The sequence below is a fragment of the Ciconia boyciana genome, chromosome 8 (genome assembly GCF_034638445.1).
Source record: "Ciconia boyciana chromosome 8, ASM3463844v1, whole genome shotgun sequence".
Classification (NCBI taxonomy): Eukaryota; Metazoa; Chordata; class Aves; order Ciconiiformes; family Ciconiidae; genus Ciconia; species Ciconia boyciana.
This window is the reverse complement of record NC_132941.1, coordinates 21,443,907-21,457,566: the sequence shown is the minus strand read 5'-3', so window position 1 is coordinate 21,457,566 and position 13,660 is coordinate 21,443,907. Positions and strand designations below refer to the sequence as shown.

The 13,660-nt window shown below is 42.3% G+C and overlaps 1 protein-coding gene across 2 annotated transcripts in view; it reads right to left on the bottom strand.

The window, feature by feature from the left end:
• PSTPIP1 (proline-serine-threonine phosphatase interacting protein 1) overlaps nucleotides 1-13,660 on the bottom strand; it is a 56,833-nt gene that overhangs the window by 22,782 nt on the left and 20,391 nt on the right. For both annotated transcript variants that reach the window (XM_072870123.1, XM_072870124.1), the window contains exon 3: nucleotides 10,802-10,876. In XM_072870123.1, the coding sequence (XP_072726224.1) occupies nucleotides 10,802-10,876 (75 nt within the window). The remainder of the gene's footprint in view (nucleotides 1-10,801; nucleotides 10,877-13,660) is intronic.

The window sequence follows — 13,660 nt, the reverse complement described above, 5'->3', positions numbered from 1 at the left end:
AGGATGCATATCACTTCCCAGCCATGTGCAGCTGCAGATGGGTAGGGAAATCCTGTATCTCTTGGGCCATTTCAGGAGTCTTAAGAGACACATGAAGGATCCTAATTGCCCTGTGTTAATTTAGGCTGGACATCTGTTTCCTAATCAAAGCTTGCTCTCCCAGTTGGCAAGGCTGCCTTGCCAGGCATAAGAAAAATGCACAGGCGAGGGAAAGGCTGGGCCTGTCCTCAGCAATAACTGCCTTGCAATCCACTTCCAAATCTAAATTTGTAGAAATACAAGGAAAAGACTTTCAGCCAGAAAAGATGAGTATTGAGCTAACTGTTTGATTCTTTCAGCTTTCAACTAGATTTGTTGTGGTGAATCTCCTGAGATAAGTCAGGGAAAACATGCTATATTATTTTTCAGTATTGTCCTAATAATACTTAAACATGTTGAAGGTTCATTTTGCAAAAATGAGTCTGGTGTGAAACATTGATGGAAACTAAATTTTCACAACACAAAGGAAACAAGCAGTATTCTTTCCAGCTAAGTTAATTAAAAGCTTGAAATTAAAAAACAAGTTGAATATCAGCAGCAGTGATAGCTTTTTCCCACCTAAAAGCTCTAATGGGTTATTTTGAAAAATTAAATATATACAAGGAATAAAATTTGGTTTTTTAGTGTTCATTTTCCAATAGGAGGTGGGGAATGTGCTAACAACTTCATGCCTGGAATAGGTAAGTACTGGAATTTAAAAAATAGAGGACACTTGCAAACTGCACATACTGTTTGCACACTGTGTTGATCTATTGTTCCCAGAGATTTTTTTCTTTTGCTGTTGGTGATTCAGGTTATGCAAAGACTAGCAAAATTGCTGTGGTGGATACTGAAAAATAACACTTTCTCAGTACATATCAAGGACAAAGGCAATTTGCTGCTTTTTTGGTTTCCAGGGATCTGAGCTACCAGAATAGTTCATGATCATAAGCCATACATGAAGCTTTTCTCCTTTTTGCTGGCTCTCTGTAAGGACAAGTCTGTCTTCTGGTATAATAATGCATCTGGCTATGAGTTGGAGAGAGACCAATTTGCCCCCTGCATGGTCTCTAACGGCCTTTTCAGAAAGATCTGGCCTTTTGCTCCTTGTATGAAAGATTTGTCTAGCCAGTTCCCTAGCTGCTGACTGGGGCAAGGCCACAATCCATAAGTAGACTGAAATAGACTTCAGCCATTTCCTTCCTTATTTTTATAATAATTTTCTAAAATCAGTGAATTGGATCCCTCGTCCTTATGGGTCTTAAGGGAGTAGCAAATATGTCATTGTGCTAAGTTATGTGTGGGAGAGAATAAGTAAATCAAATTTTGACCCATGGATCCATCAGGTATTCCTTTATGACTTCTGGGCTGTGGGGTTGTGCTGGCTGCAGCAGCAGTACTATAGATTAGCTCCTTGTTGCTGCTAGATGCTCTGATTATATCAGTGAAATATATCATTTCAGTGCTTTGGAGGGTTTAATGGAAGCAACTCATGTGGCAGACATACAAGTGAGTTTTAATTTTGCCTGTGCTGTTTTGTATGTACAGTACCTATTACCTATTTCCTCTGAGTGGGTTTGACTTTCTAATAGGATTGATAAGGGCTTTATTCTGAAGCATCCAAAGTGAGGATGTCTCACTCTCATGGACACTTTAAAAGAATGTTTTATCCTCTCAGTATATTATGCTGCTTAGTGTTGTGGTAGTAATTGGTTTGTTTGTTTGTTTGTTCTGTGGCCAAATTAGAAAACCTGGGGCTGAAAATGATTCAAGCAAAACTTGCTATTTGCCTCTTTTCTTTTTTCTTTTTAATTTTTATTTTAATTGCTCACTTCTGACATTTCCATGTAAATTCTGGAAGACTGTTAAAACCACTCCAGCTAAAGACAGAGCGCCAGCTTTCACTTTGGGCATCCCTACGTGGAGCCTCCTGCAGATATCTCATTGTAAATAGGGTTGGACAAGAATTTACTGTGCATGTTTGTTAAACGACTCTCCCTTGGACATTTAAGATTGGATTTGTCAAAATGAATTTCTGGTGGAAACAGGATTGACTTTGAATCCGGAATAACGGAGACCAGATAGAGCCTGTGCAACAGCCACACTGCAGCAACTTCTGGTGATTTTTGCCATCTAGTGGCTAAAATATTCTTACCGTTTTCTGGGGTACCGACCCTGGCTGCTGCCTTCATTTGCTGTAGTCTCCTGCTATTCGAGTACAGCAGAATTTAGCTGCTATTGTAAAATATGCACGTTTCAGTGTTTGTTTTTTCAAGCGGAGGGGGAGAACGAGAATAGCAGAGCTTTTAGAGGAACAGGGGAACCAAGGGGAGAAGCTCATTACAATAAAGCTCACGCATTGTTTAGCATTCTTGCTCTGTAGACTGCAAAATACTTTCAAAAGTGAACTTATCCAAATTTACCCAGACACCAAAGCTGGAAAGGCAACCCTGTCTCTCTATGGCACTGACCACTAGTCCCTATGGCTCTCCTCTGACAGGATAAACATTTACAGAATGCATCATTTGAGAGCTTGGTTTGATTTTTCTCCCAGCAGAACCTGTCCTTTGCTTTCAAGGCAGAAAATTCATCCTGTATTTGAGCAGAGGTGCCTTGTTTGGCACTAACCCACCATCGCAGTACAGGTATGAAGAGTAGTGGGGAACTGCTGCATCTGATCAGAAATCCATTTTACTCACTGTGCAAAATTATCTTATAGTTGGTTCAGGAAGGGGACTCGATTGGAACAGCATGGGATGACAGCACTTCAAAGTTAACTTGTCCTAGCTGTCCTCTTCATTTTTGGACCTTGTTTTTGCTAGAGAATGGGGCTGTTGCCAGAGAGCAGGCTGTGCTGGGCAGTCCTACATGACACAAGGACCACCAGGAATTGTATACTAGACAGGGCTCTGGTACCTTCTGCTTCACAGTCATCAAAAGCTGAATTTTATGGCACCAGAGATGTAATTAGCAGAGTTCTATCAATGGCAGTGCTTAGGTCACAGATACTCACCATGTACACTGTTGCACCACGTTCTTTCTTTTGCAACTGTAGGCTTGATGGTTTGGGCATTTTTTTTCAGTAGTTTGCCTTTTCACTCAATTAGAGACTGGTTTAACTGAGTAATTCAAAGAGTCCTTTTATATCTTGCACACAGGAAGGTAAAACAGACTCTTCTAACCGGAAAACCACAGCTCTTTTTAAATTTTCTTTCTTTTCTACCTTTGCTTGGTGAATAGAAGTGTGAAATAACACCACCTTCCTTTCTGGTAGGTTTCCATTTTAACATCAATATGATCTACAATGTTCTGTTCTTATTGTAATTTTTTAGAATATTGTTTCCGAAATTGAGAGAAGTCTCTGCCAGATGAACTCCACAGACCACTTTCCAGCAGTCCTATTCACCCTCTGCCTCTGATAACTTAGATTCTGATGGCATGGTTATGAAACCAACCCAATGTCAGTCTCCTCTGAGACCATGGTTAACATCTGTCTTTCCTCCTGCCACACAGGGAAGACCCAATGTGGTTTTACCAACATTTCTTTCTGTGAAGCCCAGTGGTGGTAGCAAAGTGTGGGGGAAACAAGTTCAGAAGCATCTGGTCTCAAATAATTTGCACCTAGGACTCTGTCTGCATTGCAAAAAAAGAAAAGAAGGGGGAGGTGTTGTGCTTTTTTAACAGGGGGGTAACTAAGTCACTACCAAGGCCCGGCACATAGCAGAGTATTTTGCATGAGAATCATACCTAACATTGCTTAGTGGGGATGTGGTGAAAATATCAAAGAATTAATTTTGGCGGGATGTTTTCTTCTTGTTCTCAGAGGAGCTATAAACAGAAAGGCAAAACCACTCAGTGCAACTGGAAAGATTTCTGCACGGGTCCCAGCTGTGGTGTGATGTCTAAGCCACCTGTGGCAGAGAAAAGACGTGAGCCGCACCCTTTCTCTGACCATGGGAGTCCAAGATTCTGTCTGTCTATAAATTAGGGATAGCAAGACACTAGCTAGCATGAGTAGTCATATCAGCTATTATGGGAGGCTGCACTGTGCAGCAGGCTGGGCTTAGTGTCAGGTTGGATGTAGCATATCTTTCATGAAAGTAGCAACAGATGTAGAGGGTTCCTCTAGTGCTGTGGTGTGTCTGCATACGTGTTTTGCTTCTGGTGCTTGGATATTTTCAGATATGTGTTAAAAGCAGAAGCACCCCCAAACTGAAAGGGAAGGGGGCTGTATCATCACTCCCAGGGTTGGTTACTGGGAGCATGCACACATCACCCCAGACTTTGCTGGGGCAGAGGAGCAAACGGGATGGCATCTCTATGTACCTTCTCTTCCCTGTAAATCGGTGGCCATGTACTACAAATTAGACCCTTTGTGACTCCAGGTTGACCTACACCATTCAAATCAAAGGATAAAACAATCAAAACAACTCTCGTACCTTTAACATAAAACTAAATTTCCTCATGTCTCCTGGAAAGAGACCAGCACTGCTCAAAAATGCCTATCCTCATCACCGGAAAGCTTATCTAGGTTGGATTTAGTAAGAACTGAGCAGAGGCTTTGGTCTTTCAGAGTACGTGCTTGGGTCCATTTTCACAGGGTCCTGAAAATTTGAAATACGAGTGTATAAACTCTGTGTGGGTTCAGGACATTTGAGTGGAGAATAACTAACCATGGAAGGATGTGACCTTCCAAAATGACTTTTAGCTTCAGTTCAAAAATGCCTGCTTTGTGTGAATAATACAGAGGATTCCGTATATTAAGTGGCAGGCGCACTATATTTATACACAGGAAGCAGCAATTGGCATTTCGTTACAGATGCCCTCACCTCACGCTCACTGAAATATTCTATTTCAGGTATTGCAGAGAAGGGCAGAGCAGACTTGAAGGAACTACCCTTTCCCAAGGTCTGAAGGAGATGGTAGTGGAAAAGAGGGAAGCAAAAAAGTAGGAAATAATATACATGAGAAGAGACAAGCAGAGCAAATGACAAAAATAGCTGTTGTCAGACTAGGCAGAATTTAACCAGCCACTGCATGTTCACATCAGTTATTTTACAGAAGAACTGAGTTCCCAGAGGCTTTATTTCAGCTGAAGCTGAGGATGTATCTGAAAACTGGGCTCTGTAGTGTATTCTGTTTTCATGTTGTTCTGCTGAAAAGTTACCCAAAGCTACTGCATGGAAATTCCCAGTCACCTTGCAGCCTGAAAGGTGTTTCCTCTTAAAGGCATGAGCTTTGCTGAGAATCATCTATAGTGTGTTGAGACATCATTACTGTGTGTGCTACCAGCAAAAACTTGCAAACTTGATCTCAGCTTGTAACTCAGCTGAAAATCCCCAGCTTCTGTGCATCCTCTCCCATGTGTGCAACACAGAATATGGAGAGTACAAAACTATACCGCAGTTTAAACTTCATGACATGTAGATCCCTCTCCCCCACTGGATATTGGTGTAACCTGACATTTGCCAAGAATACATGGCTGTAGCTTTGTAATAATCTTTTTCATAATTTCTTTTATGATTAGAGACTATGAAACTGTGATTCGGATATTATTTTTTTGTAATTAAAAAGGTGGGATAATGGGGCTTTAAAACTAGTCTAAGGTAGGAATGAAGACATTTTAAAAATACACTTGAGCCCTGACCTGTGATAAGTGAGCTCCAGAGCTCCATTTCTGTACAGCATCCATCCTTCCGCCCTGACAGCTGCGATCCTTGCACTTTGCCCACTCCTCAAGGGCTGCCCTGCCCTCTCCTAGGTCTGACCCACTCAAGAGGTACATTTGCAACTGATATTCTCTCATGCTCCCTTCCAATACCTGTTCTCCTCCCAGTGCTTTCACTAAGACTTCCCAGCTTCTCGTGTTCTCAGGCATAGCCTGTATCTATGACTGTGCTGGCACATCCAGGAGATTAGCTCAAAAGAAGCAGCCAGCCTTTTCCATAGTTTTGGTGTTGTCATGGACCTGGGTGTGTTTGTAAGAACCAGAACAGGCAGTGGGAATGCAGCTCACCAGTGCAGATGTGCATTGAGGAACCCCACTGTAAGGAAGCTAATCTGCCTTTGTCATGTGTGTCTGATCTAACACGGTAAGTGTGGTGAGGTGGGCTAAAAATCAATAAAGAAAAAGGCACTTCTTCATTTAACAGGAAAGTACATTGTTTTACCTTAAGATTCAGTGGATGCTAAAATGGTTTGGGGTTTCAAATAAGAAAAAGGCACAAGAAAACTCCATTGGGGAGTTACATTACTATTACATACGAAGCTGCTGGTGTGGCAGCCCCTGAACTACCAATTCCTAAGGCTGGAAGATTATTTAGGAGAAATATCCTCATACGCTTGCCCTGTTCTTCTACTCTTCCCTTGGGATCTAGTGTTGAGAACAGAATATTAGGCTGAAGGGATTTTGGTCTGAGCTTGTGTTGACCCTTCTTGCATCCTTCTGTACATTGGAATGAACTTGCCAAGGCCTATAGCAACTGCTGAGTTAGAACTGTGTCATGGGTTGGAAAGAGGATATCTCCCTTCCCTATAGGAAGTAGTTTCTACCAGCTGCAGTGCTCGAGGCAAGGGCAAGCAGTCAGAAAGCCTAAATTTGCTTGAATCAGGCTGGACTGTTGAATGACTGTGTGCTTTGGCTGTTAGGCAGCAGTTACAGGGAACTTTTACTTCTTGAGCTGGAAGCTGGAGTGTTTGTTTGCTATGCCCATGGTAACCAGCACCAGCTTCTTTTAGAAACCCTGTCTTTGCTTTTTTAAAAAAATAAATAATAAAATAAAAAGTTGTTGCAGCACATCTCCCTCATTGCAGCACATCTGCCTCTCTGATTTTAGTTTTGTTAGAAATTTTTCTACAGCTGCAGGCTGGCCATGGCCATTTCCAATACTGGTTTGAAAAAGAGCAGCGAGGACCTCACTGAAGTCGTCACACCTTCAGCAGCAGTGCTAAAAACTTGTCCCCTGCTAGCTTTCAGGTCAAAGTGATTTCTTACATTTCTGGTGCTAAGGAATCTCCAGGTGGAGACACAACATTGTCCTCTTTTCCCAGGTCATGATGTTATATTGCTACTGATGGTAGTGAAGTGTCCTAGTACAGTCTTGGCTTGTAGTTGTCTCTGCCAAGCATGAGCAGCACCAGGCCCTGAGGGGTCAGTTCTCCATCAGAGGAGCTGTAATGATGCTGAGGGAACAAGAACTGGACAGCATATAGGATGGAAACCTGATGGCTGCTGTCATCTAGATTTTTCTCAAAGCAATAGAGACTGGTCCCAGAGTTGCTGTTACATTTCAGCGAGCTTTCCCTACTATCTTTCTTTTGAGTCAGCAGCATATTTCTTCATCTGTGTCTTTCAGTAAATAAAAATGGGTAAAATGGGTAGTTGAACCTATTTATACATTTAGCTGAGTTCAGCGATTTGTTCCAGCTGAAGCAAAAGTTTGGGGGAGAAGGGAAGAGCCTGAAAAAATGTTGGAATTTGTTCTTTTCTTTGATTCAAAACTAAAAACTTTTAAAATATGGGGGAGACTTGGGAGAGGACTGTTTTCTACAGCGATGGCCACTACCTGGTGCAGTGTGCCATAGACTTCTCCAGGCTTCTCCTCATTAGCTTGTATTTACTCATCGTGCTTATTCTCTTCACCTTGTTTCATGCTGGTCCTGACTGTGCTAAAGTAACAACCTGGGCAGTACCTCCCCACCGCTGCCTAATTTCTCCCTTGAGCAGACCCTCTTCTCTCCCAGCACAGGAAGCAACAGAAATGGGGCGGGGGTGGTGGGGTGGTGGTGGTTCTGTACATTTTTTAACCTCTGAGGTTTTGAGATTAGAAGAGCTGAGCGGCTGCCAGGGACTGCATTTCTGGAGTTGGAAAGAGCTGTTCACATTGGAACTAGGAGGATATAAGCACATGAGGCCCTGCTGGGCTGCCCGTCGCATGTAGTGGTGCCACCGTTTTCAGATCAGCAGATTTGGCATTGGCTGGCAGTGTGGGTTTCCCACGGACACTTTGCCAACAGGCCCCTGCCTGGGGACTGCTGCTGACTCCAGCTTTGAGCTGCTTCTCTCCTGCTCTGCTTTCTATAGCAGCTACAGAGCATCGCTTTGACCTGGTGGAGCGATGGGAGGTTTTTGCAGCCAATTCATTAGTTTCAGAAGTTGTGCTAAACAGAATTAATTGGCCTTGCAGTTGTTTCTCTTAAGGTCTTCTGGGTATTTTCTGATACTGGAAGTTTTTGGGTGGCTGTGGCAGACGGATTTTCTATGTTATTTTTATCAACTTTTTGAGAGGGTATCAGGTACCTTCCTGATACTGAGAACTACTGGGGTGTGAAATAATTTTCCAGGAGAAGTGATAGAAAGCCTTAGTATCCAAGATATTTAAAAGATGACTGAATTTAAGACTAGAGGATAACAATTTTGCATTAGCAAGAAAACGAGTGAGTGATCTAAAATTAGTAATTCCTGCTCCTCTGCAAGACATAGCATGGCACAGGAAGTTCTGTAAAATGTTCTGTAAAAAAACCTGGAAGCTACTTCTTTTCCTGGTGACTGTCAAATGCAAGTTTTAGGTACAAATACCTGCACAATGCCTTCATTAGACTTTATTTGAGAAATACTGCTACCCAAAGCTGCATTTAAAGATGTGAACAGCCTTGTTCAGCCTGTCAAGTACTTGTAATACTATTAGGATTCAGTGTGCTAGTCGATAATAGGGAGTCCTATAAAGAGGAAACACTTGGAGTAGTGCACGGGGATAGTTGTAGCATAGTCCTTTCAAGCTTTTCTTATTATAGGTAGTACATAGGTTCCCTCCCTCTGGTCTTTCTGAAGGACTGACCTTGGGAGCAGAACTGCTGTCAGCAATCAATGTCATACAAACAAACAGAAACTTCATACTGTGTCAAAAATGTTAAGGCATTAAAACCAAATATTTCATTTTCATTAGTTGTTCCAGCCCTGAATAGACCCTAGTTTTCTCTGATTTTAAAGTGTTTACTCTGGACAAATGCCTTTCACTGTCCATCTGTGTAACTCCTAAAACAACCAGAGGATGCTGAATGACAGAAAGCGAAGTGTCCTTTCTCTGCTTCAGAACAGTTACAGTGAGACATTTGCTCTGATAAAAATATCAGCACAAAGCTGATCACTACCCAGACCAGGTGTGGGTTCATGGAAACATAGTAAATCAGCTCTGCAGCATGCTTTGCTGGTATATTCAGCCTTCTCTCTATGCCAAACTATAAAATTGCTGGATCAAAGTGGAGCTGGGCCCAAGTCCAAACTTCCCCCAACTTGAGGGGAACTTGGGTCCATATCCCAACACTGGGACTTGACTCTACCTCTAAATCAAGCTCTTATAATCTCTTAGGGAAAGTCAGACCCATGAATTATCTACTAAGTCACAGAAGGGCAGCCAAAGCTGTCTGTTTCTGAACATGTTTGCTCTGCCTGCCCTGCATTGCCAGTAAAGAAGTTTAGGTGGAGACTTTCATTAATCCTAGAACGCTGATCTTAGCCTTTGGTTTGGGAAGGAGCCATCCATCCTTAATCTGCTATTTTAATTTCAAAATAATTTTTCTTTTCCTTCCGATTAGGTCTGTGAATTGAGACACCAGGAAGGTAGAAGCCACCTCCGGCAGCCTTTGCTAGGAACCTTGCTATACCTTACTGTATTGCTCAGGGGCAAGGGAGAGATGGAGCACTAGGGGAGGAGAGGCTTGCATGTTCTCTGGAATGAGCATCAGTGCTCTCCACACTATCAGGTGCTTGGGTTAATGCAGCAGTTTCCCTGTCAGCCTGGATGTGCCACCACCGAATCGATAGCAAGTGCTATGGATGATTGACTGGCACTTGCATGCCATGGTGGTGCAAGGGTTTGAGGTCAAGTTTTCCCATAAAATACGAACAGGGAACCCTGCTCAGACTGAGAGTGATAAATCAACGTAAAAAGGAGACTGCAATTAAGAAATGAGATATGGGATGGATGAGGGTAGCAGGCCCCAGGGATCAGTAGAGCTGTTTTGTGTTTAGATTGAGGTCTTCTCTTTCAGACTTGTCTTCTGTGACCCCAAATCCTCATCCTCTGCCATCTTATTACTGTATTATTACTTGTTACAATAATGACAAAATGTCTCATTGCTGCTACCATCAATAATAGTAGCAGTTTATCAACAGTGTTTATTAAGTTAAATTCCATGCCAACATATATCTTCCTCTCCCGACACAATTTATACGTGATCTAAGATAGTAGTAGAGGAGACAGAGAAAAATATATGTTATTGTAGTGTATTTCAGTAGTTCCATTGATTTGTTTCAAATGAAGTCCCTTCAAAGAGGTTTAAAGTTTGTATTCCTAAGCTAAGCCTTTTTCCTGCTGCAGAAGCTAGGTTTTGGTGTCTTTGCACTTTGCGTTTGTTCTGTCGTAGTCTCTCAGCGTCCACCAGCTTCCCAGAATTGCCAAGCCACCATCCTAAATGTTTCACAACCTTTTCCTTTCCCTTTTTTTCCCATCACTTAGTTTGCTTTTGGAAGCAAATATTAAACATTGTTAGGAATCCTGAAATTAAAAAAATTCTCAGTACAGACCTACTGGCAATTCCCAAATAGAGATTTAATGAATCCTGCTTTGAAGGACTATGATGTTCCCTCATTTTTCCTGTATATTGTGAAGTGCTGTGTAACACACTGAAGTGAGCAGCTTATGACCCCATAAGGCAAAACCCAGAAGTCTGATATTGCTTCCAAAATGCTTTTGTTTGCACTAATAATGGAATAATTCCTTACTTGATTTCTGTTTGTCCTCCTGCTTTTCGGGCAATTTGAATCAGCTCTTTCCCATATCTCTCTTCTGCTTGTGCTCTGTTAAAAGAAAAACTCATTAAATTTCTCTAAGTGGTACTAGGATCATGTTTACACAAATCTTGTAATTGCATCCGAGGTACAAAACATGAGAAATACAATTTCCGTAATTTCTCTATCTCCTCAATCCTAGTGCTATTAGTTACCTCTAAAAAATTTTGGGTGAGCTATTTCTAGAAGAAACAAGGGAAAATGAAGCCCGTCTCCATGGCTCTGATTACTGTGGAGTGCTATGTACAACTCTGTCCCCAAAAAGTTGGATTCAGTTAGAAGAAGTGTAGAGAAGTGTAGTGAAGATGCTCAGAACGGAGAGCCTCTTTTGCAAAAGAAACCTAAAAAATGATGGCTGACTGACTTGACCCATCAAAATGAAGGCTGGGAGGGGAGCGAAGAGTAGGTTCCAAAGGATCCATTTAAGAGAGGTTGTGAATAAATGGGAGCTGGGAGTAGCAGGAAAATTTCTAACCATTAGAAACATGAGGTACTGCTTGAACAGCTGCAATGGAGGCAGAGGGGGAAGGAGCCTTGCTATTTGTAAGGTGAGGCTGTGACAGTTTTATGGAGGGGACAATATGATGTGATACCTCACCTAATGAGGACCTGTAACTAGTGACTCAGGAAAGTAGTTCTGTTTCTATAGTTAATAAAGAAGAACAATTATGTCTTTGCTGTTTTCCCCTCCCACAGCTCTGGAAGAAATTTCTATCCTCTGTTTAAAAAAAAAAAAAGTATTTGTACTAAATATTTTATTTGCTTTCTCCTGGGTGCAAGACCAGGGCGGAACTGAGTTTTCAGTCTTTGAGTAGCTGCTAAAAACTATTGAATGGTCAATAATAAATAATAAAGAGATAGCCTGGTGCTAGCATTTGGGGGCGGGGGGACGGGAGGGTTGGTTAGGGTAAGTCCAGTTCTCAAAAGGGGTTTCAAAGCATTTCAAACAGTTTTGAGCCTGAAATTTGGCGCCTTAGAGAAATGTACTCTTTGTTCAAAAAAACAAATTTTGATGCGGGTGCAAGGCCATGCAACCCCTCTGGTTAGTTCTTACATCCATCATCCCACTCGGCCACACGGTGTCTTATTATTGCTATTTGCTGTGTTCTAGTGGTTTGAGGGCTGGTCTTTCACTTTTGCAACACAGCAGCTGTTGGGGTGGGTCTCTTTGAGAACATCCAACCGCCCTTTCGACTGTTCCCCTGCATTTGATGGCTGTGAGCACCTTGCGTTGTAGCCAGCTGTACTGGTGGCTCTGGTGCAATTTTACTGGTTTGTAACCATCTTCTGTGACCTGAGGCAGGCTTGTCCTGGGGACTTTCCCCCAGTCCAAGGAGATCTGTCAGGCTGGTGGAACAGCAGTGCTGGTTGTACAGCAGCATACAGCTGCTGCAGCCAGGAGTGGAGGCTGCTCCTGGCCTCTGTCCATGGCTCCCGTGTGTCTAACACTACATGTGCAATTAGTTAATTGCTTTCATCCTGCACTAGAAATTGCTGTGTTTTAGTGGGGTGTTCCCATGTCACTGCTTTGGGATTCCTCCTAGAAGAACGGGATGCAAAATATGGTGACAGGCCACACAGAGGTACCACTTTGTTTTCATGTTAGGTGAATGAAATTTCATCAAAATGGAAATATACTCCAGAGACAGATAACGCTGCAGAAGCAGAATAGATTATATTTCTTCTGATTTTAATAACAAGAAACATTTTTGTGTCAAAGACTTTGCTTTGCATATCTTGATGCTGCCTTTCCCACTTTCTAGTACTCTTGCACACAGCTTCTAGGTTTCCCTGCAGCCGTCAAGAGCTGGAACATATTTTGTGTTTTAAATCTGGGGCTTTGTTCTGGAATACAACTGCTTTCTCACTCCCCAAGCTCTTAGACCCCTCCACTGGACGAGGCAGGGGTATTAATGAGCAAAAGTAATTGACCTGGGTGGAAAACTGACAAAGTGTTAGTGTAGCCAGGGCAGTTGGTTTCCGGACTCAGGGCAGCTGCTGCAGGAGTCCTTGTTGAAATTCCAGCATGAAGCCTATGGTACGGGCAGCCTCTAGGAACACAGATTTATCACATGCTTTGATCTCCTCCTAGGTCATTCCCATGAATGACATGAGGACAAGCTGAAACAAACATCTTCCAGAAATAAACTGGAAATAATATCTTCTTTCTGCAACTCGGTGCCCGCTATCTTTTCTCCTTTTCCTCCTCCCCCAACATGCATGTACACACACAAGCACACGCACGTATGCACACTCACTGGAATGTTTTGGGGGTGTGCAAAAGTTCATGGAAACATTTGTTCTTGTAGCTTTCAGATCTGCAAAATGGCTGTATGTGTATTTTTTCTTCTTTGTGGAAAGTCCTTTGTACCTCCACCACAAACCAGGAAGAACCTTATCCTGCAACTTGCAGAAACCTCTCTAATATGTTTTAGAAAGAAACACAAGCGTATATAGCATCAGATGCATGCTGCAGTGTAGAGCCTGCCTGAAGCCTGCAATGTAATTCTGATCTCTGTGAGTTATGAGTCACAAAGGAACTATTTTAAACAGTTAAAGCTAAGCTACCATCAGACAGGTGTGACTTCAGGATTGAGTGACATGTGGCAATAAAATATGCTTCCACTGTGGTCAAGAAAATTAATTCAAATAGCTTCAGATTTTGATGGGAGATTCTTCACACTCTGTGAAATAGTCAACTTTCAGTTTGACAGCTCACATCCCCTTGAAAGTCCCAGTGCTTGAAAAGTAGCCTTCATGAAACCAACCTAAAACCAGAAAATTAGATGGGGC